This window comes from Emydura macquarii, unplaced genomic scaffold, assembly GCF_026122565.2.
Source record: "Emydura macquarii macquarii isolate MOO-44397 ecotype Brisbane River unplaced genomic scaffold, CSIRO-AGI_Emac_v2 contig_1043, whole genome shotgun sequence".
NCBI lineage: Eukaryota > Metazoa > Chordata > Testudines > Chelidae > Emydura > Emydura macquarii.
In genome coordinates this window covers 15369801-15394761 of record NW_027131180.1, presented here as the reverse complement: position 1 = coordinate 15394761, position 24961 = coordinate 15369801, and the positions used below count along the sequence as shown (strand labels likewise).

Sequence of the window (24961 nt, the reverse complement as noted above, 5' to 3'; positions counted from 1 at the left end):
TTATTTAATAAAAATACATTTTTATGCTGTTTTATGTTTAATTAAATTCCAGTTACCATCCTAATGTAGCTTGATGCAATCATATAATAAATAAGCAATATATTATCCACCATTTTCTAATATACTGAAAGTGTTCAGATAATTAGAATAATTAGAATCTGAAAATATTAAGCTTAAATATATATAGTTTTAGTGTACCCTCATAAGTAGCAAAATGATGGTTCATATCTAGTGTGAAGACTTGTAAATCAACATACTTTAATGGCTATATTGACAGGTGCATTCACACTGGTTTTTAGAAAGTAACTGAAGTACAAATGGAAAAGTTGATTAAAATTGATGATTTAATCAATCCACCCTTTAAGAAACTGTAGTAAGTGAATAATATCTATTAAATTTGTGTCAGAAGAAGTGAATGTTTTGCTGACAACACTGTTGTGCTCCTAGGGCACCATATTAAAATCTTTTCTCCCGTTTACTATGCAGTGGTGCAGAATGCTGTCACTTTAAATGGTTTCATTAGTACATACTTGCAGTTTGGGGTTTCAGGAATCAAGTGCCTGAAATAATTAAGAGAAGGTCAGTGGACTAGAGTGTTTTGACAGACTAGTAGTTTATTATTGCAATATAAATGCTGATAAAACATACCAGTGTTCATTTTCTGTTTCACAATGTTTTTATATAAATGCTTTGACTCCACTTATACATTTATATTCTGCAACAAGATTCTTCTGACCATGTTTAGATCACTCATATTGTCTGTTACCCCCTGTATTTAGGTTGCCTAATAGTTTCTATTCTAAAATATTCTGGCAACCTTTTTTTGGAAACTTCAAACATTTGCATTGTTTGCAGCAGGCCTTTGAAATTTGACAGGGGAGAGAGCCTTCTGGTTAGCCTTTTCTTTGTCTCATGAAATTCCTTGGGGATTTATCTGAGTTAAACTGTTAATCAGCATCATACTAGCAATAAGGTGTGAATTTTTAACAGTGAGGGTAATTAATCATTGGAACAATTTAACAAAGGTGTGGATTCTCCATTGCTAGATATCTTAGTCAAAATCGGATGTTTTTCTAAGAGATATGCTCTAGGTCAAACAAGAATTAATTCAGGGAAGCCCTGTGGCCTGACTGAAGAGGGTTTATATCTCTTTCCCAGCCACCAAAAATAGATAGCTATTGCTTTGTGGTATTACGCATATGGAGTAACACTCCCTTCTGCGGTACAAGATTTGGCTTAAATGCATAGCTGAAATTTCCTATCTACTTGGCCAAGTACAGAGAGATTTGAGAGGGCTGGAACGTGGCATATAATACTGACCACAGTTCAAATAATCTGTAAAATACAGCCCCAGGAGATCCATATACAAAAGTGGTTTTCTTACTAACATCTGGTACCTCCTGGGGATAAAAGATGGTTGAATTTTGCCCTGCCACCTCTTTATCACCATCTCCCTCTATTTTCTACACTGAGTGGTATGACAGCTTAGATCTGGAACACTTTCTAGTCTTTTTTTCCACTTCAGTATCTCAGGAATTAAGTGAAGTATTCAAAACATGATCTCAATGAAGTAACAGTTGGCCTGAGTTGCACATGGAACTTTGGATGAACTACACCATTGTACTAAGAAATGACGGGGAAACTGAAAACCTTTCCTTGTCAAGAAGACACAACCACCAGGTTCAAGAATAAATATACTTATTAATCTTCAGAAAGATGGGTGTTGTCAGTAATCTTCACGTAGTTAGGGGTTTCCTTAATTTATCTTACATTTCAGAGGGAAACAGCTGAAGTAGAAAAACCCCCTTAAATATTTGCCCAGTTATAATATATTTGCCAGTTGCCATACAAACCAGTTAGAACTTCCACATTTAGGTGAGCAGGAAATTCCACTGATTTGGTCAATTTGATGTACCCTCTCTACACGCGCATACATCATTAGAAAGCTTATTATGTCCACTTTAAGATGAGGTATGATGTGTAACTGTCATGTTGTGCCATTACCATAGAAAGAGATAAATGACACCCTCAATGCATTAAAATGACCACTTTAAAATATTTGCATTCATTTGTTTAATAACTCTTATATTATTTCAAGACATAAAATTGGATTTATTTGACCTCAAAGCATCACAATAACCATCTAAAGGGTTATTAAAAAAAACAAAAAACAAACAAACAACCTATTCGGGGCTTTTTCTTATATAGGTGCCTATTACTCCCCATCTCGCTTTTTCACACTTGCTCTCTGGTCACCCTACTACAGAATCAGGTGAACATGATGGTCTGTGAACAGATTCAGAGTCCATTTTCTTTTCTGTGTTCAATACAACTTTAACATGTGCCAAAGTTGACTTGCTTGTGTATTTCTGAAAGCAACCCCTGTGATAGCATATTGGTGGTCCATCGTCTAAACTATAAAACACATCCAGTAGCCACCAATTCATCTCTCCAGGCTTCTGCTGCCAGCATCACAGAATTCTGTCCAGCACTGGTAGCTTTTGACTTTTTTTTTTTTTTTTTTTCATTCTTTTATTTTAATGATAAAGGGCATTTTTCAAAGTTTGTGGAGTCTTTTTCTCTTTGGTGTAAGCTTTAAGGGTTTGTATCTTCATATACTGTAACTTCCCTGGAGAGGTAAACATTACTGCCATTTGTCACAAGTATACAGATTTGTGCTAAATTAGATATAAATTAGATCTATATTAATATCAAAATTGCCCCTTTTGTTCAATGTGCACTTTGATTGAAGCTCAGCATGAAGTTGTATATTGTCCTCTCTAACACTAATACTGTGCATAAGTGTCACTGAATTATAAAGCTAGTTTCTAGAATATTTCAAAGGCTAGTACTGCATGCATAGGTGGTTACAAAATAAAACTTTCTAGCAGGCAGACATGATGTTTGTCTGTACATACATAAGCTTACAAATAGAGAAGCATTACCTTAAGACATACATTTATATCAATACACTAAGCAGTACAAACTATGGGCATGCAATCTGCTGCTACTGGTGCACTACCTTGAGTGTAAAACTTATCAGGTCAGAAAATTTCAATTGAAAATATAGAAAACTATTATCTTGTGATATTTTGACGAGACTATGCAATGTGAAAACATTTCATGTTAGTATATTGCAAAATGTTGATATTCGCCATTTTTGCCACATGCAAAACTAATTTGCCCATGCAAAACCAATAAGACTTTTAATACATTGTTTGGGAGCTTTGATCAATAAGCACCACATTAAGATGTTGAAATTTAACTTAAACAGTAAAAACTAGTTATAATCATGTTGCAATGTTTCTGGGACTGTGCAAAAAGTGACATTCTCATTTTGGGTACCATTGTTTTACCTCTCCTACAAGCTTATGGCACGACTTGAGAGCTTCACATCATACCTCAGCTAAATGTACATAAAATAAGCTTTCAAATGATATATGGTGTATGGTATAGGGGAGTAAACTATATTCCAAAAATATGACCCTTTTTGGAGAACTGCTGCATGCCTAATTATAGACAATCTCTGTAGCTTGCACAATGAGTAGCCTTTAAAAATGAAGCCTGGAAAGGTATTTTCGGTTCTAAATTGGGGAATTACTCATGGCTTTTGCTGTGTAAGACTGCATATGAGGAACTGAAAACTAATCTTTTGTTTGTTGTAAGATACGGGAATGAATTTTTGTTGAAAAGAAGACTAATTATTCATGAACAGTATTATGCAAAGAGCCAATGTCAATTGTATCCACCCTCATTCAGTCTGTATTACTATCTTGTGTTTGCAGTAAGTTTTATACATAGTGTGCAAGATGTTTACAGGAAAGTGTGATGCAGTTGCATGTATTATGCTGAAGTATTTACTACTCTTTTTAAGCATGTATGGTCTGATTTCTAGCAAATTTATCCTCTTTACCACTTGTTTAGATTTGTTAAAATGTTATATCTTTGGAAACTTCATTCAGTTCTATTTTTGTTGTCACTGAGGCTCTTCATAAATCATGAAATTTTACAGATATCAGTTTCTCACAAGAAGTTTTCATTGGTGTGCATGTCTGTACTGTCATAGTCATTACCTTTAGCTTTAAATTTTTTGAAAATACTTTTCTAACTCTAATAATCTAATACAATCACTGAAAACTGAGTGTTCGCGGGAAGGGAAATACTGTTGTCAATACAAAATACACTGAGACCTCATAAGCAGAAGCTAACAATACCATAATTTTCTGTAAATTCTAAAATTACAATTATAAAAATGGCACTATCTTTCAGTATCAAATGTTGCTATTTTTTGCACCATGCTAATCTTTCTTCCCTAGCAAAGTTAACTGGAAGGTCATAAACAGCTCTGAGATGAGTACAGAGCAATGTGATTTATAGGATAACGTAATTCATGGTCAGATTCCCATCCCAGCATTTAATACACTGACTTGTGCGGTCATACAGTACTCTTCCTTTACTGTGATATTGCTGTTGAGTGCTAGAAATACAGAAGTTTTGTGGTTCTGGTCACATTTTTCTCTTGTGTGCATATTCATTCTCTCTCCATTAGGTTTTTCTGCCTTTTTTCTTGCTTCAGCATTTGATGCAGGGTTCCTCATGTTATCATTCAAGCTGAAAGCCAGTTCCCCCTATTGGTATACCAAAAGTACAACAGTTACATTGGGGACCATGCTTACGTCTCTGGAAGGAAGAAGTGGGTGGGCGAGGGGGATAGCTGGCAGTTCTTTGTGGGTCTCTGTGGCTTTCTTTCCAGCCAGAATTTTTGGCTTTTTTTTTGCCCCCACTTCCTGCTCTGGCTAGCAGCAGGTCTGATAAGCCAAGGGACCTTTGCCAGTGTTTTAGAGGAACAGGAATTCCTGTTGCCAGTTCTTCAGGACAATCACCAGTTGAAGTGAGTCTCAGTGCTTCTGCTCCCATTTCTGATCTGATCAATGTGCCTGCATCCAGTCATGCTTCCCAGTAGTATCGGGAATAGCTGTCTAAGGATGTTTGTGGCTAGTTTAAAGCAGAGTCTTGTTTTATTGGCTTCCACAGCCTGGTGAGTTTTGAGTTTTCTTGTTCTCCACTTTTTTCCTCACTCTTTGAGGAGGAGAGCCTAAAATCTTCCAGAATACATATGTGATGCTTTAGCAGCTGGAGGCCACCAGACCACTTCCTTGGGGAATTGTTTAAAACTTTATGAAAAGTGTTGGCAACTGTCATCAGCTGAAAATCGCATATGCTGCAATCAGCTGAAAAGCTTGCTGCTCTTGCCAGGAAATCCCGTCTGAGGAAAAAATGATATCCTTGTTGCTTGATCAAAATATTTACCGACTTCCACACCCTGTTTTCAAAGTCATGCTCAATCTGATGGAGACCTATGGCCCACATCAAATATAAAGGGATGAGAATTGATCTTCCTTATTATTCAACATCTGTTCCCTCCAAATACAAGGTATTACTGCTGTCAGTACCTTTTTAGTTTGCAGAGATTGTTGGAAGGAAAATATGTACTGAAAGAGCAAGCATATCACTTCAAAGCCACACAGTGGAAGATTTTATGTTGACTTGAAATCATTCTAAGACAGTTGTTTTCAACCTGTGGTCCAATGACCTCCCCTCCCCCAGAGGTCTGCAGACTCATAGACTTTAAGGTCAGAACGGACCCTTATGATTATCTAGTTTGACCTCCTGCACACTGAACCTCACCCACTCCTCTAATAAACCTCTAACCTCTGGCTGAGTTACAGAAGTCCTCAAATCATGGTTCAAAGACTTGGAGTTACAGAGATTCCACCATTTACACTACTTTAAACCTGCAAATGACCTGTGCCCCATGCTGCAGAAGAAGGCAAACCTCCCCCCAGCGTCTCTATCAGTTTGACCTGGGGAAAATTCCTTCCCAACCCCAAATATGATGATCATTTAGGCCCTGAGCATGTGGGCAAGATCCACCAGCCAGACACTTGGTGAAAAAATTCTCTGTAGTAACTCAGAGCCCTTCCCATCTAGTGTCCCATCACCAGCCATTGAAGATATTTTCTGCTAACAGTCGCAGATCAGCTAAATATCCACGTAGGCAGTCTTATCATACCATCCCTTCCACAAACCTATCAAGCTCAGTCTTGAAGCAATTATGTTTTTTTCCCCCTACTGCTCCCCTAGGAAGGCTGTTCCAGAACTTCACTTCTCTGATGGTTAGAAACCTTTGTTCTAAACTTGATGGCCAGTTTATATCCATTTGCTCGTGTCCACACTGGCACTTAACTTAAATAACTCCTCTCTCCCTCTGGTACTTATCCCTCTGATGTAGTTATAGAAAGCAATTATATCTCCCCTCAGCCTTCTTTTGGTTAGGCTAAAGAAGCCAAACTCTGAGTCTCCTCTCGTAAGGTTCTATTAGCCCTTCTCTGCACCTGTTGTAGTTTGAATTCCTCTTTCTTAAAGGTGGGAAACTAGAATTGCACACAGTATTCCAGACGAGGTCTAACCAGTGCCTTGTATAATGGTACTAACACTTCCCTCTCTCTACTGGAATTACCTAACCTGATTCATTCTAGGACTGCATTAGACTTTTTCACAGCTGCATTACATTGGCGGCTCATAGTCATCCTCTGATCAACTAATACACCTAGGTCTTTCTCCTCCTTTGTCATTTCTAACTGATGCGTTCCCAGCTAATAGCAAAAATTCTTGTTATTACTCCCTAAATGCATGACTTTGCACTATTAAATTTCATCCTATTTCTATTACTCCAGTTTACAAGGTTGTCCAGATGATCTTGTCTGATGATCTGATCCTCCTCCGTATTGGCAATACCTCTTATCCACAAATTATGACTTAAAATTTCCAAAGGGGTCTGCACCTCCATTCAAAATTTTTAGTGGTCTGCATATGAAAGGTTGAAAACCACTGTTCTATGATACTGCCAACAGGGAGCTCAAAACCCTGTCCTGTCATTCCTATAGTAAAGATAGATGGGATCTCGGAACCAAACTTTTGGTGTTTAAATCACGTGAAATCTGAAAAATTTTAACTAAATGTGGCTAAACTGTTGACCAGTATGTCTCAGTGCATTTATAAAGACAAGTTAATGCTAGTTGAGAGAGCTTCATGGAAGCAACAATAAAAACAATAAAAAAAAAAAAAAAATCAGTAGAAATGCATGAAAAAAAATTTAGTGCCCTAGTAAGATTTTGTTCAGTGTTTTTCTGGCTCACACTTGTGTGTTTTTTTTTTTTTTTTAAGGAGCTAAAAAAAAAAATCCAAATCACCTATTTAGATTATTCTCCTTTTGATACTTTAGGTGATGGTGACTTATGGTTCCTTACTTTTTTTCTACTAAGAATTAAATTTGTTGATACTGGACACTTAGTGATCAGTGTGAATATCAGTGAGATACAGTACGCCCGATTTGCAGATCAATAAGGTTTAATGTGCAAGGTTTTCTATAGGTATACTAGTTGAAAACAAAACCTAAAATTAACTACAATATATCATACTCACTAAGCCTGGAGAGCTAAGCAGTCACTCAGAAGGTTGTATACAGGAATGGCTTTCTTCAGGGGCCCCGCCAGGGAGTTAGTGGCATCTGATCCAACCGGCAGCACCTCCTGTGGAGTCAGGTGTTGATGGAGCGTGCCCCTTTGTCTAAGTAATGACTTCTTATGCCCTTCCATAAACAACTTTTACCTGGTTACCTCTCTACTTATCATATATGCTAATTACCTATATTGGGTTTTCACCCTTAACTACATTCCGTTCTCGCCATAATAATTGGGGTCATCAAAACAACATCTGGTGATAGGAGGGGTGGTGTAAAAATATGCCCCTTGGCAATGAAACAATGTACCCCCAGACATTCAAAGATAACTTGTTATTCTCATCACTGTTATCTATGGGCAGCTGCAAGTATGCATGTTGTGTATTTTGTCTTATGTGCCTTGCTATACAGAAAATGAGACATCTGCAAGGTTACTCAGTAGTCCTATTCATCTCTGCCAATGAAAGAGATCATGCTACATGGATCAGAATAGCCAAGCATGCAACTGAAGCTATGCTAGGCCTGTAGGACAGTGGTCAAGCAACTCAAATTGTACTGGGCCTCCAACGAAACTAAGCAGCAAGTGGGCTGAACTGTGCAACCAATCCAAAGCTTGATTATTAACTAAATTTAAAAGCTGAATTGTTCTCCTATTCCAAGGTGTTACAAGACAAGATAAGGAACAGCTGGAACTGTAAGTACTGGAGTTTTCTTTCTTCTCAATTCATACTACCACAGGATGAGTTGCACACTCATTGGTGACAATTGAAGTTGAAAGGCAAAAAATCTCCCACACTTACAAGTCCATGCTTTCATTAATTTACCTTATAATGCCTTGGGATGACTTTACCCACAATTTTAAAATATATGAGAATTTTTTTGATTATGTGAAATCATTGTTCTAGGTTTTGGATAATCTTGTAAAATTTGACCCACTAAAATTATAATCTGGTGGGCACTATTCTCCAAATTTTTTTTATTGATAAATGTAACTTCCTGTGTCAAATATACAGTTTGAATCTACTCTGAGCTGCAACACTAGTTATTGATGTCATTTTAATGGAGAGATGGTGCTCAAATGATCGGAAGAACAATGTAGTGAATGAAAAATATGAATGGCTGACTCATGCTCTGTGTTAAAAACTGTGAAAAATTGATGTGCACTAATTAGATGATAAAATCCCTAGGGAAGCTTTTGTTCTTGAGGTTCTAAGTTTTTATTATGAAAAACACTTTAAAAAAAATTACAACTTAAGGAGTAATGAAATAAAGGATGTAGTCTTTACTGTTTTGTAATTTTATATATAGCAGTTCTAAAACTAAGATTTTTTTCTGCTCTGCTTCTTTCTTTAAAAAAAAAAAAAAAAAAAAGACTCAATGGAATGAGCAATGTCTCATCTCTCCTTGCCAAGGATGTAGATATCAGCTGGATACTATTACATTGCTGAAAATCAGTTATTTCTTTCTGTGCTGAATTGTACATTTTGTTCTCTTTATTTTGTTTCATAGCACAGTGGTATTAGTACCTAGCCTGTCTCATGGAAGCCGGTTGAAGTTTTTGGAGGCTGTTCTGTTTTTATGATTTTTTTTTTTTTAAACGTACAGGAGTGGCCTCGGGCTGCAGCTGAGTTTCTTGCTCAGAGCTTCTATGGAATTGGGACAGCTATATGAATGGTGCTTTGTAGAGATTTTTGATAAACAATGTTATTTTGAAAGCATTGTTCTGTATGGCAGTTACCCATGCATCCAGTATGAAAATGAGTCTTAAAAATGTAACAATGTAGTATAATTTATTCTTAATCTTTCTCTCATTTTTTAAAAGGGAACTTCTTAAATAATGGGTCTCTTTAATTTTAGGTGCTGGAGATCAGAATTTATTCACTTCTATATATCCCCTGCTTTCTCAGCAACTTCCAAAAGAACCCATGGAATGGAGGAGGTAGAGTAGTTTTTCTCTGTTGTTCTGTTTTGATGCATGTAATTGTATTTAGGAAAATGTGACTAATATGACTGTGCAGTGAGTTGAGTTGGGAAGCTGAGCAGGAGGAAGGATTTCAGGTTTTCAGAGCTAATCTTCCCTGAATTCTGGATGTTGGGCATTTTGAGATGTGTGTTTCCACATTTAGATCAGGCTGAATTTAAAATTATAAAGAGATTAGTAGCTCTAAAGGTTAGTTTTTCTGGCCTTTCCAGGTTGCACGTTGGGTAACCATGCTTGGAAGATAAGCTGGTTCCTGGTTTTGTGGGCATATGGAAAGCCTCAATAACAGAATTGGGCTTTGGACCCTGTGAAACCCAGAACCAGAGGCTTCCTCTAATTTTGGAGGAGCTAGAATATGTAAAAGAGAGTCTTTCATTTATTTAAAAAACAAACAAACAAACAAAAAAAACTGGGACGTTTCCAGGCCTTTTATTGCAAAGAGAACAATATATATCTTATTTTTGGAGAAAACAGATGAATTTTTTAGTTGATATTACACAAATCAAACCATAATGAGCACGGTTAAGTTTCATGAGTTTCAAAAAAACCCTAAATTTATAATGTTTGCCCTGTCATTTCTGTTCTGCTTTTAGTTTTGCTGCTAATTTCTTAATTACTAATTGCAATTCTTTTGAAATTCTGTATAGGTCTTATGGACGTGCTCCTAAGATGATTCATCTTGAATCTAATTTTGTTCAATTTAAAGAAGAGCTGTTTCCCAAGGAAGGGAACAAGGCTCTCTTGACTTTTCCCTTTCTTCATATTTATTGGACAGAATGTTGTGTAAGTATTAGGAAAATATTAAGCGTGAACCATGCACATAATAAGGCATGTATGAGACTGAAGGTAAAATAAGAATCAACCCTATATTGTGCCCTATACCAGTTTGATAAATAGGATGTGCTGAATCTACACCCTTTCTCCTGATTCCTATTGGTTACATTTGTTACTACAGGGTCACTAGCAGGTGGGGGAATTGCACTGTCCTAACATGAGACATACTTATGTTCACGTAGCATAGTGTCTTCAAGGCGCTGTGTTGATGGGAGATGGCTTCCCATTGATGCAGCCTTACTCCTTTCAGGGAGGTGGATTACTTTCTTTGACTTTTCTGCTGTCCTCGTACACAGCTTTTTTTGTCTTCCGTGAACATTTGAACAATCAAGTATTACCTGGAAAAATGCTCATGGAAAATAAATTTTAAACTTGCCCACGTGAGCATTTGAACTGTAAGTTATATTTTATAGTGACACTGCTTGATGCAGCGGGAGGACAAGGTTTCCAAAAACCCCTTCCCAGAGCCGTGGCACAGTCAAAACTAAGCTATACAAGGATCTCACCAGCAACACAATGCATGCATGAACATCCCATTATGAAAATGGGAGGTATTTCAGCAAGCAAGTAAATCAGAAATTAATCTGCTACAAGAATCATGCTTTAGACAAGGCTAGTGATTCAAAAAATGGAAAGATTTAAAACTCCCTGTTTATATGCAATGTCTCATTGACTGGGAGTCATCTGCATTATAGGAGTATTGGTCATACAATCAAAAAACAGACACTAACATCTGACATGTGACTAGTCACAACTAACCAACACAACTTTCTGTCTTGAATATTTATATCAATATATTTGTAACAGATCTATAAAGTAAAAAAGAAAAAAATTACAGAAAATGAGTTATTTCAATTGTTTTTATCTTCAATGACTTTAAATTTAAACAACTTAAAACTTTCCAGCAGTGTTGGAAAACCCAAATGCTAGAGCACTGTTAGTGTAGGAGAACCAGAAAATGAAATTAATCAGTCTAGTTTCATTGTCTTAGCTGTGTCAAATTGCAAAATTTCAAGAGGTTGTTCAGGGTAAATTTGATTTTTAAAAATCTTTTTCATTTGCAATAACCTAAATTAGTACTAATAAAGTAAGCAATTGAAAGTATAAAACCTTATCCTGCCATTGTCTTTGTTTAACTTCTCAATACATTAAATAATCTCACTGTCATTAATTCCATTTGGTATCGTTTGAAATATTTTTTCCTGTTTTAACAAAATAAGCCTTTCAAATTTATCCAGATTGTCAATTTGATTTACTGATTCATTACTTATAACACCAGGACACAGAAGTATACAAAGCTACAGTAAAGGATGACATCACCAAGTGGCAGAATGTTTTAAAAGTTCACAGCTCTGTGGATTGGTTAATTGTGGTAGTTGAGAGCGACGCAAAAAAAAAGAACAAAACCAACATTCTTCCTCGAACATCTATAGTAGATAAAATAAGAAATGACTTCTGTAACAAGCAGAGTGACAGGTAAGGACTTTTTTGAAAATACTGTTTTAATTATACAACTAGTTCTACTTCGTGTGATTGCTCATATCCATTCCCATATAGGTGAGTGTGCACCCCGTGCACTGGTTCCCAGAACTTTTTTGCCCTTAGCAAGCCCTGTAAGGCCGGCTCAGGCGCCCCCTGGAGTGCCGTGCTCATGCCGCGGTATATCAGGTGCCGCCGGCCCTGAGGGCCCTCAGTTCCTTCTTTCCACCCGTTGACGGTTGCTGGAACGTATGCCCCTTGCTGAACAGCAAGTAGCAATCCCTGTTCTTCATCGTTGTTGTTAATAGAGTTAGTGTTAAGTATTGTACTTTAGTTGAACAGTTAGGTATTAGTGTTAGAAAACAATAGATAGTTAGCCCTTAGGGGCTTAAGATTGGGCCATGCCTGGTTCAACTGGTTTTAAGGCCTGTGTCGCTCGCGGCAAGGCTTTCCCTGTGAGCGATCCTCACGACCGCTGCCTCTGTTGTCTTGGGGAGTAGCACCGTAAGGATAAGTGCAAGATCTGCAAGGCCTTCAAGCTGCGGACCCAGAAGGAGAAGGATGCCCGCTTGAAGGCCATCCTGATGGAGTCCGCGCTCCGGCCGGACTCCCAACCAGCACGATCCCCTGCTGCACTGAGCGTCTCCTCGGTGTGCAGCGCCCCACCGGCACCGGAGTCATCTCACCAGCAACCTTTGGTGCCGAGGAAGAAGAAGCGGCAGGAGGCCGCTCACAAGGACTCCCCCGCGCCGGTCAGGCCGGGGGCCAGTCAGGAGATGCCCCAGCCATGTGCCGTGGAGAGTACTTCGGCACTGGCATCTCCTCGCAGGGAGCCTCCCCCGACTCCTGGGGGTGGGGGAGAGCCCCTGCAAGGGCTGTCGACACCAGAGGCATTTGCTGCGGCACGCACCCTCATGGGCATGCCCACACCTCCGTCCCCCCCTCGGCCGAGGGCGCAGGGACCGGTGTCTCGGGGTAAAGCCGCGCTGAATTGCCCCGGTGGGTGGTCGAGGCAGGAGTCCAGGTTTCCCCCCAGATGGTCATGGAGGGTAGAGAGTGCGGGCTCCCCTCCCAGCTCCGACTCAGTCGTCGAGCTCCTCGGCACCATGGGCGGTCCTGAGGCTCAAGCGCGAGGCAACGTCGCTACAGTTCCGCCTCGGGTGGGGATTGCGCCTCAGGATCTCGTACCCTGGCACCGAGTCCAGCATGGCACCGGTCTAGATCCCCGGCACGTAGCCTGGCACGGATCCCAGTGGCTGAAGAGACCCGACACGCTCGTCGCAGGTCCCGATCTCCAGCACGCAGCCTGGCGCAGAACCTGGCGCCTGACCAGACCCGACGCGCCCGGCGCTGGTCTTGTTCCCTGGCACGCAGCTTGTCGTGGAGCCTGGCAACCGAAAAGGCTCGACGCTGGACCCGCAGTCTGCCATGACTCCCGTCACCTGGGAAGATCAAACGAGCTCGGCACCACTCCAGGTCCCTGGCTCGCAGCCCAGCGTGGATCCCGGTACCCAACAACAAGGACAGGCGATGCTGTTCCAGATCCCCGGTGCACCTGCTGGCACCAGCCCCAATCCCCGGGCCGTAGCCCTGTGCGTATCCCAGTACCGAAAGACTCTGGACCGACAGCGCCTCCGGCACCGTGCCACCGCTCGAGATCTTCAGAGCTGGGGTGAAGACATCACGGCCGGCACCGCTCCCGATCTCCTAGGGGCAAGCGCCAGTACAAGACCTTGGCGCCCAGGCGGAGATCATGTTCCAGCTCCTCCAGCCACTCACCCCCCCCCGCCAGCACTGCAGGCATCAGCACCGACGCTCCTCCTCATCGTCTCAGAGCAGGTCGTCGTCAAGGGCGGGCCGGGGCCACAAGTCTCATTGGCACCACTCCAGCGGCTCGGGGTCCCGCGCCCATCCGGACGCTTCCCAGGATAACAAAAAGTTGGACCTTTTCGGCTGTAAGGTTTACTCTACAGGGGCTCTGCAGCTGAGGATCGCCAACCACCAGGCGCTCCTCGGCCGTTACAATCTGAACCTCTGGTCCTCCTTGCAGAGGTTTGCACAGGCATTTCCCCAGGACCAGGCGGCGGATTTCGCCACAATCATCAAGGAGGGTGCTGCAGTGGCAGGGGCAGCCCTACAGTCAACCAGCGATGCAGCAGACGCCGCTATCAGAGTGATGGCGTTGGGCATCATGATGCGGCAGTGTGCTTGGCTGCAGTCTTCGGGGCTGTCACGAGGTCCAGCAATCCATCCAGGACCTACCTTTCGATGGCGCTGGCATCTTCTCGGAGAAAACAGATGACAAACTGCACGCCCTCAAAGACTCCAGGGCTACATTGAATTCGCTAGGGCTTTACACCCCGCAGGCCTTGAGGCGTCAGTCTCGGCCACAAGCCCAGCGCCAGCCTCAGCCTGACCCTAGGCTGCCTCCCAGACCCGCTCAACCCTGGAGGGGTCGGGACAGATATAGGCCGCCTAACCACCGTGACCGTCAGGGATCCTCGGCGGGCCCCCAACAAGGCCCAGCCAAGGGGCATAATAACAAGCGGCAGTTTTGATGGTGCGCCCAAGGGTGGCACTTTTCCCGTCCCACTGGATCTGACCCTACCGTTTACCCACTGGCTCAGGCCATACTACACCGAGTGGCAAAACATTACCTCAGACCACTGGGTCCTCGGTGTAGTCCACAGGGGCTACGCTGTCCAACTCACGACCTTCCCCCCGGACTCTCCTCCTACCCCGTCCCTCTTCAGAGACCCCTCTCACGAGCAGCTCCTCATCCAGGAGGTGAATGCTCTCCTCTGCCTTGGAGCTGTGGAAGAGGTTCCTCCACGGGAAAAGTACAAGATTCAGGTCTTAGTTTGAACCACTATTCTTTCCTGCAAGTGTTTAATCTGTTTTTCCCCTGTTGTGTTGCATTGAATTTCTGAAGCTGTTTGTTATTTTAAGAAAAATATTCTATAGTGAAAACCTTTTCCTGCTTTGGGAGGGAAGAGAAAGATTGGGAAAATGGATTAATCACGATTTCAAACCAATTTTAAATGCAGACATACTGGTTTTTCCCCCCTCCCTCCCCAAAATACCTCGCTTAGATCTCCTGAATCTCTTCTGTTTTCTCTTTGACTAAGTGGAAGAGTCTTCACCTTGTGTAAAGAATGAATGTTGGGGTGGTCCTTTGAAAGTAAAGATGTGAATCCAAGCACTCCTCATACATAAATCTAAGAAGGCAGTGGTTGACAGGCCAGTGTGAGCATGCTGTATGTTGTCAGTATCTTGTTTTGTATTTGAATGTTAGCCTATTTATTTCAGCAAATCTGAATGAAATGTAGCTGAGGTTGTTCAATTTCTAATGGTCTAGCTTGGTTTAAAAATGCTACAGCAGAATAGCTTCAGGTAGTTTTCAGTAACTGTGGACTCTATTTGAATTGGGAAGGGGATTTCCCTGCTTCTGCATGGGTTTGTTCCTTTTCTGAATGCTAGTAAATCACAAAATGGAATTTTAAACAAAGGAAAACAGACTAGATCAGCCTGTCCTGTTCATGAATTCTCAAATAACTATTTCACAGACTACAAGTGATGCTGTGGAGTGTCCCACCATGTGGAACATTTAAAATAAAACGAAGCCCTACAGAATCTGCTATGGGAATAATTCTGCCCTTGTCCACAAAAGATGGTCTAGATGTGACCTGATAGGTGTTAATCTTAGTCCTTTCTAGGAATGACTCTCTATTTTTTTATTTCTTTTGGATTTCTAAAACATTTGTATTGATTTAATATATATAATATACCTATTTTGTAAACTCTCCTGTCTTGTGGAATAGAGACTTAAATTTCTCTTTCCAAACCTATCCTAGAATTATAGAAGTGTAGGGGGACCTCAGTAGATCATCTAACTCAGTCCAGTGTACTCAAGGCAAGACTGAGCAATAACTACACCATTCCTGACAGGTGTCAGACCTTCCCCCTTTCCTACCCCCTAAGTCCAACAAATGTTTCCTTCCTATATACAATATGCTCAAGGGTTTTCAAAATACATTGTTTTAAGGCTGTTTGTCACCTCCATTGACTCTGTCCTTATATCATATCACTTACAAATAAAAGGCATGAATTGGTATTGAATGGAAATCTGAGTTTCATTGCTCTTTCCATTTGACATTTACAGTATTTAACTGTAGTGGCTATTACAAGTTTATTTAATGTCAGGATGTTATTTTTTATTCCCCAAAAATAATTCCCATCAATATCTTTACAGATGTGTGGTACTGTCTGACCCCTTGAAAGACTCTTCCCGTTCTCAGGAATCCTGGAATGCCTTCCTGACAAAACTCAGGACACTGCTTCTCATGTCTTTTACCAAAAACCTAGGCAAGTTTGAAGATGACATGAGAACTCTGAGGGAGAAGAGGACTGAGCCAGGCTGGAGTTTTTGCGAGTATTTCATGGTCCAGGTACAGACTTAAAGAAAAAGTTTTAGTACTTTGTTTTGTTGAAAGTATTCTTTTTGGCTATATTTCTTTAGATTAGACTGCCCTTTTTAAAAAAGATATGGAGGCTATTATTATGGCAAAACTTTTCATTATTCTTGTTTGCAATGTTTTTGTGGTGCTGTGGTCACCTGCAACATCTGGTCAGGCTGCTGTATGTTTTAGGACCTTGGACAGAAGAATGGCTATGGGTTAGTTGTGGGCACAGATTTTTTTTTATAAGTATTTTATTAGTTGCTCCATTACCTTTTGTAAAAGTCTTAAAAATTACAACATATTATGGCTGTGCAAATGAACCCTCCTAGTTAAAATATTATATCAATATGCCGTACATATTACATTTTCTTTTGCTCAGAATGTTATCAGAATATAAATGACCTTAGGGTTGTTTTTTAAAATGGAATAATGTAATTCTCTGGAGAGAATCATGTTTTCAGATGTTTTGAATTTCCAGACCTGGATGGCTCCTAAATGTAACTGATTTGTTGTAATAAACATTTAAACACTTAAAGAGAGAGCTGTGCACATTCAAATATTAACATTAAGGATTGATATGATTAGAATATCTCTCTTAATATGTAGACTGGAAGGTGTTTATCTCCCATATGTGTTGCCATATAGTGTTGAATTTTTGCATTATGTAAAATTCACTGCACCATCTCTTGAGATTACTCTCCTCCTTCTCACCTGCTGCCGGTTCATTATGTAACATAAAACTAGGTGATTGAACAGGAGAAGTTCACATTAAGATGGAGTTAAGACTGAGAGTACATATCAGTAATTTAGGGTAAAATACATGACAGAGATGTTTTAATTATCCCAAACCCAAGTGTGTTGAACACCTCAAATTCTCAGTTAAGGTAAAGAAACTAAACATGCTAAAGGCTTAACTCTCCTTATAATGACAGTGGGGGAGAGAAGAAAATCAAATGTCTTAAAATTCATTTTATTTTAATCTGGAGCTACAAATACTAAATATCTTATTTATAGTCATATAGGGACATAGACTGACGTTCAAAGCATGTCATTATTCTGTTAATACTATTCAGGATATAAAAAAAAGGTGACACCAAGTGCTAAATTTCTTAAAGGGCCTGTTTAACTAATTTTAACTCCTAAACTCATTAACAGATTTACTTGTAAATTCTCAGAAAATTTATGCTACAGAGCAAATGCTATTATTTGGGGGAGGATACAGAATTTTTCATAACAGATGTGGAATCCCTGCTTTAAATATAAAACAACTTTAATTGTGGAGCAGCAACTGGTGTCTCCATAATAGAAATAGAATGAATAAATTATAAACAAACTGTTTTTTGGAAGAGGTGAGTTTTCTGGAGCTTCCTGAGAGTTAAGGTTTGTTCTAAACATTTTATTAACATTATGTTGTAGTGAGTCAGTGCTTGTCTGTACAGAAAAAATTACTAGTATAATTATATCACTATAATGACACTGCTATAACTTTCCATGAGCACAATCTTATTGTAGTTTTAGCTTTTTTCTGCTTAGCTTTGGAAGCAGTATAGGCTAACCTGGAATAAGGCATTTTTATTCTGGAATAAGGGTGTCCACATGGGGAGTTATAGCAGCATAATTGTAACATTACATTGTCCTCTGTGTTCAAGCCCTCAGACAAGATTGTTGACGTCCTTTTGAGTTAGAGTCCTTTTTCATAGTTATTTTTTTTTCCTTTTTTTTAAAATCCAAAATATTGACTGCAACACGATTGGTAACTTGTACCTTTCTTTGCCTATGTGTTGAAAGGAAGAACTGGCCTTTGTCTTTGAAATGCTGCAGCAGTTTGAAGATGCCTTGGTGCAGTATGATGAATTGGATGCCTTGTTCTCTCAATATGTTGTTAACTTTGGTGCTGGTGGTAAGTGCTTTAAATCAGCAAGTGAATGTGTACAGGAGAGTAGTTATTTTCACTCCCTGTTCTGCTCAGGGCCAAATTAAGTAATACAGCACTGTAGGCATAATCTAGATGGTTCTACCACACCCTTCTGTAGGGTGGCAGCGGATTTTAATTTTGATAAATGAGACAGTTTATGCTTCTTGCAGATACCGTTTCATGCTCTCTCCAGACTCAGGCCTCGTCTACACTACAGAGTTTTGTCGATGCAAGTTATGCTGACAATCAAAAAGTGCTATAATTACATCAGTTGTGCATGTTCACACAACACTCCTTCTGTCGGCAGAGCACGTCCACAGTTGGTGCTCTAGCATCAATAGTGAGAGCAGTTTGCTGTGGGTAGTTATCCCATTGTTATTCACCACCTTCTGCAGCTAGGAGTTGTGGGAGGCAGAGTGGATCACAGCGCATCACAGTTGTGGGCTCAACGTCCCATGATGCAGTTTCTCCTGTCTCATCATTCCATGCGTTTCTGACTGCATTTTGCGGCATTTTTCAACGGCTCCTGTGTACTGTGCGCATGCTATCTAGCTGAAAGGTTGGATTGTGCACTGCTCTCCACTGTTATGGTCACTGTTATGAACACATCACAATAGTCATGCTGTCACAAGCTCCCAATCTGAACAGGAATCAAAGGTGTCTGACCTGCTACATGCCATGAAAAGAAAAAATACCAGATTACTTTTAGCATTCATGGAGCAGCTGCACCTGGTGGACTGTGGCTTTTGGGCTTGAGAAACCAGCACTGAGTGGTGGCATCACATCATTATGCAGGTATGGGAAAAGCAGTGAGTGCATAATTTTCAGATGCAGAAAGCCACCTTCCTAGAACTGTGTGCAGAGCTCATCCCAGCACTGCAGTGCAAGGACACCAGAATGAAAGCTGCTTTCTCGATGGAGAAGCACATAGCAATTGCCATGTGAAGCTGGCAACTCCAGACTGCCACCAGTCAGTCACAAATCAGTTTGGAGTAGGGAAGTCCACTGTTAAGACTGCATTAATGCAAATGTGCTGGACCATTAATCGCATTCTGCTATGAAGGACTGTGACTCTTGGAAATAGTGGATGGCTTTGTGGCAATGGGATTCCCTAACAGTGGCAGGGTGGTAGATGGCATGCATATCCTAATATTGGCCCTGGACCATCTTGATGGAGTGCTGAGACTGGCTCGGACCCTCCGGGGTCAAGAAGAGGTCCTGGCTCCCCATGGTACTGGATGACCCAGTCGCCTGTCCCATCTCATCCCTCCAACTTGACCTCCTCGTCTATGATTTCATCCTTGGGGTTGAGTTTGCTGTCTCCAGTCTTGCTGAAGTATACACAGAGCTCTTTAGAATGGATGTTGGGTTGTCACCAAGGGTGACAGCAGATCTTCGGCGCAGCGCCAGAGCAACGGTTTGACTCCCTTGCCTTCTGGTATACCTGCCTCAGCTCCTTTATCTTCACACGGCACTGATGTGTGTCCCGTTCATAGCCCTTCTCCAACATGCCACGAGAAATCTGATCATAGTTATCAAAGTTCCTATGGCTGGAACAGAGCTGGGACTGCACAGCCTCCTTTTCCCCTGTATACTCAGCAGATACAACAGCTCCAGTGTGCTCCAAAAGGGAGAGTGTTTGCTGCGTGGAGCTGCCACCATCAGTTGAGAAGATGCGATGTGAGCTTTCCATGCTGAGCAAACAGGAAATGGAACTTCAAAAATTCCTGGGCCTTTAAAGGGGAAGGGGTGGATGCCTGGGTTCAGGCCAGCGGAGTTTGAACTGCTGACCAGAATGGTCCGAATGGGCATTGTGGGACACCTCTGGGAGGCCGTTTATAGCAACATAACTAAGGGCAGTGTTTACACTGACACTGTCGATATAACTTTGCTGCAAAAAGCTCTACACCTCTCGTCGAGGTGGTTTTATTTTGTCGGCAAAGGTGGAGAGTTTTGTCAGCAGAAGGAGCATTGTAATGTGTACATCTCCCCTGCGTTGTTGATGAAAGCTGACTTTTGTCGACAAAACTTTGTAGTGTAGACAGGGTCTCGGACAGGCAACAGTCATACTGTGGTCATGTGTCCAAGCTTTTCTTTCCATCCATGAGGTCTAGAAACATAATGAAAGCTGAGATTCTGGTCTCATGTGACTCCAAGGACTGGGGCCCTAGGCATGGCTCTAAAGTACCTATGTCTTGATTTGGCCCTGGTGCTGCTGCTTGTTCCCATAGTTTGCTATTCAGTCATTAATTCAGTAATTAATCAAACCTTCCAGAATGCTATTTTGAAGGCTTCTCCTTGATTCCAACACTTTTTTAAGCAACATGCATGCTGAAATGGTTATATGCTGCCTTAGACATGGGCTAAAATGTGGTTTTCAAATTAGATATGGTAAGGAGTTCTGACACTGGGGAGTTATGCCATGCCCAACTAATGTGTATATCCAATTATTATATATTTAATATAAATTGTTTTCTACAAGCAGTATGAGACTTAAGAGTTCATTTCAGTTTAGTGATAATAGAGAATACATACCTTTCAACCACTGGATGTTCAGATGTATCACTTGTTTTACATCTTTCTCCACAAGAAATATCATACTGCAAGAAGTGTCAGTAATGTGAAATTAATTTATTTTGTATAAGAAACATATCCTGATATTTCATAATTTAGCATGAGATGTTCAGATACCACTGAGTGTGGATGTAGAAGTACAAATTTGTATGGAACACTTAACAAGTACTTATAGCAAATTAACACCAAGGATAAGTGGGACAAAGACAGATATGCCTAGAGTAATTAATGGATGCTCAGGTAGATTAAGGTGTTCGACTTTCTATCTGTCAGTTAACTTGAAGTTTACTTTAATCACGCAGAAATGCATTGTAAACTGAGTCTTATGGCTTAATTGCATACTTGATTTATAGCTGCCAGGTATCTTGAAAATTGGGTGCCTATATTTTAAACATCTAGACTTTTGTAAGTAATGGGAGCTGTGGGTTCTTCTTTTAAAAAGCAGGCTGCTTATTTAAGTATTTGAGTTAAAGTTTGGCCCGAACCTTGTTGTGAGTTTAAAAAAAAAAAGCCTTATTTTAAAGTAATGGGTTTGGATGTTAACTGTATATTTGTTTACTTAGATGGAGCAAATTGGTTGACATTTTTCTGCCAGTCAGTGCGGAGCTGGAATGGATTGATTCTCCGTAAACCAATAGATATGGAGAAACGAGAGCTAATTCAGAATCAAGAAGCCACTCTATTAGACTTGCGCAGTTACCTGTTTTCTCGCCAGTGCACATTGCTAATCTTCCTGCAGAGGCCATGGGAGGTGTCCCAGCGAGCACTAGAGCTTCTTCACAACTGTGTGCAGGAGCTCAAGCTACTAGAAGTGAGTTAGTGTTGTGTTGTAATTTATTATGTAAATAACAGCATCTCTTGTTTAATAACCAAGAGGCTTCTATCCAGTTGTCACTCACCACTGTCCCATTTAGCATTGCTGGTGCGCTATCAGTTTAGTACTGTAATGTTTCTAATTGTAATAGTGCTACAATTCATGTGACTATGTTTTAAAATAAATATCCACCTATGAGGAGCATGACTTACACGATGGGAGGGTTTCAGAAATTGAGCTGCAGATGGAGACCAAACATCTACACAGCAGTGAAACAGCCCAGCAGCCTGAGCCAGCTAGCATGGGCCAGTTGCACATTTTTTTGCTGTGTAGACATACTATTGGAGTCTGCATATAGGATTGTTTTTGGAGGCAGTATTATGATTATATTGTATTATTAAGTTCTGAGCCTTATCTGAAAAACTAATATAAATTTACTATGAAGCTGATCAAGTCATTCATTTGTTTCTTTTCTGAATTCATTATCAGTGTTTTGATCTGTAGCCAATAATTAACTTATATGCAGTAACAAATTTATAGTTGTGTAGGGAATAGGACAGAAAAGCTACCTTCTTGGTATGTGGGCCAGCTGTTCACTTCAGAACAGCTTTTTGTGCGTGTTTGTGTGTAAATGTCTACCACTGCATCTTAGTGTTATACCATGGTATTATCAGGAATGCTGGGGAATAAATTTTGGCCATTCCCAATATATGTCAAATGGCCAAAGTTAAGTATTGATATGCTGATCATATAGCAGTTTTCAGGAACAGTACTACGTCATTATGGGAAAACTTCTTCTTGACTCGAGGTTGTGATTATAATCCTTATTAGTTTTATCTTTGCTGTTGTAACTGCAGATACTATTCTTAGTCAAAGATAATCCTTCTGATTGTTTCTAAGATACGTGGCAGTGAATTCAATGAGATAATTAGTTGCACTAAAAACACTTCCTCTTCTGTATCTTAAAATTGGTGCCTTTGAATTTGTCACATTGCTCATGTGTCCTAAGACAGAGCAAGTAGGAGTTCCCAGTGCATTTATACCATTTGTTGTTTAGTATGATTCTATCAGATTTTCTCTTACTCCTTTCCAAATTGAATAAACCTAGTCTTCTAAATCTCCTCCTTAAATGGGACCTACTTCCCATGCAGTGTACCCTCTTCCCCAGTAACTCTAATTTTTATTGCCTCTGGACCTTTTCTAGTTCTGCTGTATCCATTTTGAGATGATGTGGTCAAAACTGAACACAAGTGTTTAATGTGAGATTGTAACATTGATTTATATCGTACTATGTCCATTGTTCTAAATCCCCTTCTTAATATGGTCTTGCCATGTGTTTTGGTCACCACTGCACATTTAGCAGATATCTAAACTGAACTGTCTGACGTGATCCTTCTTTTTTGGCTGAAAGTTCACTCAGAATCATAAGAATGGCCATACTGCGTAAGACAGTGGTTCGTTTAGTCGAATATCCATGTAGCTTCCAATTCTTAACCCTTTTTTCCAATACTCTGTACTTTGATATTTTGAGCTCTATTTTCACGTTAAATATCTAATTAGGTTATTAAGTCAGTACTTCCTCCTCTTTCCTAACCTGAATAATTTTGTATTGTCATTACTTTTTGATACATCATTCTTCCATTTTCCAGATCTTTGTTAATCCTTGTACAATCCTTGTATTGATTCTTGGGGTATCTCAATAACTTTTTTCATAGGTGGCCATTCCTTCTTACTCTTGCGTTTATCTCAGTTTTACCCAGTTATCTCTGACAAGATTTTGTTTCTTACCTTGTGGCTGATGATCTTGCTCTTGTGACAGTATTTCAAAAGGCTGTTGATGTCCAACATCTGTGTGATTATTTTTTTTCTTTATCCACTAGTTAGAGTAGCTTGTTAAATTTCCATAGCTAATTAGACCTGATGTGTTCTTACAAAAATTGTGCTGATTCTATAGATATTTATTTCTTAAATTTTCTCTCTTCTTCCCCCCCCCCCCCCCGATTAATTCTAACTTCACCATTATTAAAAAATAACCTTTTTGATGTTCTCAGCACTACTAGTTAGAGTTCTCTCCCTCTCCTTCCATCTCAGCATAGTGAGTCTGTCAAATCTGACAATGAAATGGTCATTGTTTCTTAGTGGCTCAACCACATTTGCTTCCTGAATTTTCTGTATTTTTCATGAAGGAGTCAAGAGTTAGCCTGTCTTCTTGTATGCTGGAGAGCAAGCTGTTCTAAGAACCTCTTCAATGTAGTATAAAGAATTATTTTTGCCAAGCTATGTCCTAATATGATCAAGCAATTATTCATTTATCAACAAACTTTACTGTTTATCTTCAGGTCTCTGTTCCTCCTGGAGCTTTGGATTGCTGGGTATTTTTGAGCTGTTTGGAGGTCCTACAAAGAATAGAAGGCTGCTGTGATCGAGCACAAATAGATGCCAATGTTTCCCACACAGTTGGCTTATGGAGCTACGCCACTGAAAAGGTAAGTGAGCTGATATGTTTCAGTTATGGGGACATCTCTTGAAATGTGCCATGGCTCTGTGACAAACTGGGACATGTTTTATTGTGAATCTAAAAGTTCCTTAATACACTCATCTGTAGATTAGCCTGGTAGTACTCTGTCGTGCAACATGACATAAATCAGATTTACGTTATTTTATTTCTTTATTGGGAGGCAGGGTAGGGATTGCTTAAGAAGCACCATGCTCAGCTCTTTGGTGTGGGGAGGGAAAGAGAAGTGCTTCATGTTGCTAAGCAGTGACTGCTCTGTCTGATCAAGTAGTGGTGCTAATTAGCTTTGAAATGAACCCATGAAGTCTGACAGCTGAAAGGAGGAGGTTGCTATGAATATGTTGGAAGAGGATAAACTCTGAGTTGAATGAGAGCCTTTATTCCTCCAAACTTCTTATTTATATTTTATTTTCCCTCAGACTTCTTATTTATTCCATCATATTATGGATGTTTTAGAAATCTGGTTAGAGTACAGAAATCGTGGATATTGTATAATTACAGTAGAAATAATTGACCCCCTCCCCTTTGTCAACAATGTTGGCTTCAACTGTGCACTTGTCTGCTACTCTCCTGAGCATCTGTGCACTTACACTGCCCCTTACACAAGGGAAGAAAATTCCTATCAAAATCTGTAGAGCCATCAATTGATCTTTCATCATACTCTTCCTTAAGAGTCACCTCTGCTCTAACTTTAGAACACTGCCAACAGCTAGGCAAACAGCATGTTGAGATATCTGCTTATTATGTTAAAGTTGCTTGTCCAGTTTTCTTATTCCCTCACCTCACTTCTGTTTTATCTACCTGATGTGTCCTGTCAGAACCCAGATTGTACACTCCTTTTGGGCATGGACTGTCTTTTACTACTAG

The 24961-nt window shown here is 40.2% G+C and overlaps 1 protein-coding gene across 2 annotated transcripts in view; it reads left to right on the top strand.

Annotated features, from left to right (window-relative positions):
• Positions 1-24961, top strand: part of TRAPPC10 (trafficking protein particle complex subunit 10) — a 92217-nt gene that overhangs the window by 18484 nt on the left and 48772 nt on the right. Inside the window, exons 2-8 of one of the 2 annotated variants that reach the window (XM_067545167.1) lie at positions 9380-9461; positions 10151-10286; positions 11617-11813; positions 16069-16264; positions 18065-18176; positions 21329-21576; positions 23919-24065. In XM_067545167.1, coding sequence (XP_067401268.1) covers positions 9380-9461; positions 10151-10286; positions 11617-11813; positions 16069-16264; positions 18065-18176; positions 21329-21576; positions 23919-24065 — 1118 coding nt within the window. Of the gene's footprint in view, positions 1-9379; positions 9462-10150; positions 10287-11616; positions 11814-16068; positions 16265-18064; positions 18177-21328; positions 21577-23918; positions 24066-24961 lie in introns of those variants that run through there. The other variant, XM_067545168.1, reaches the window with a different exon arrangement.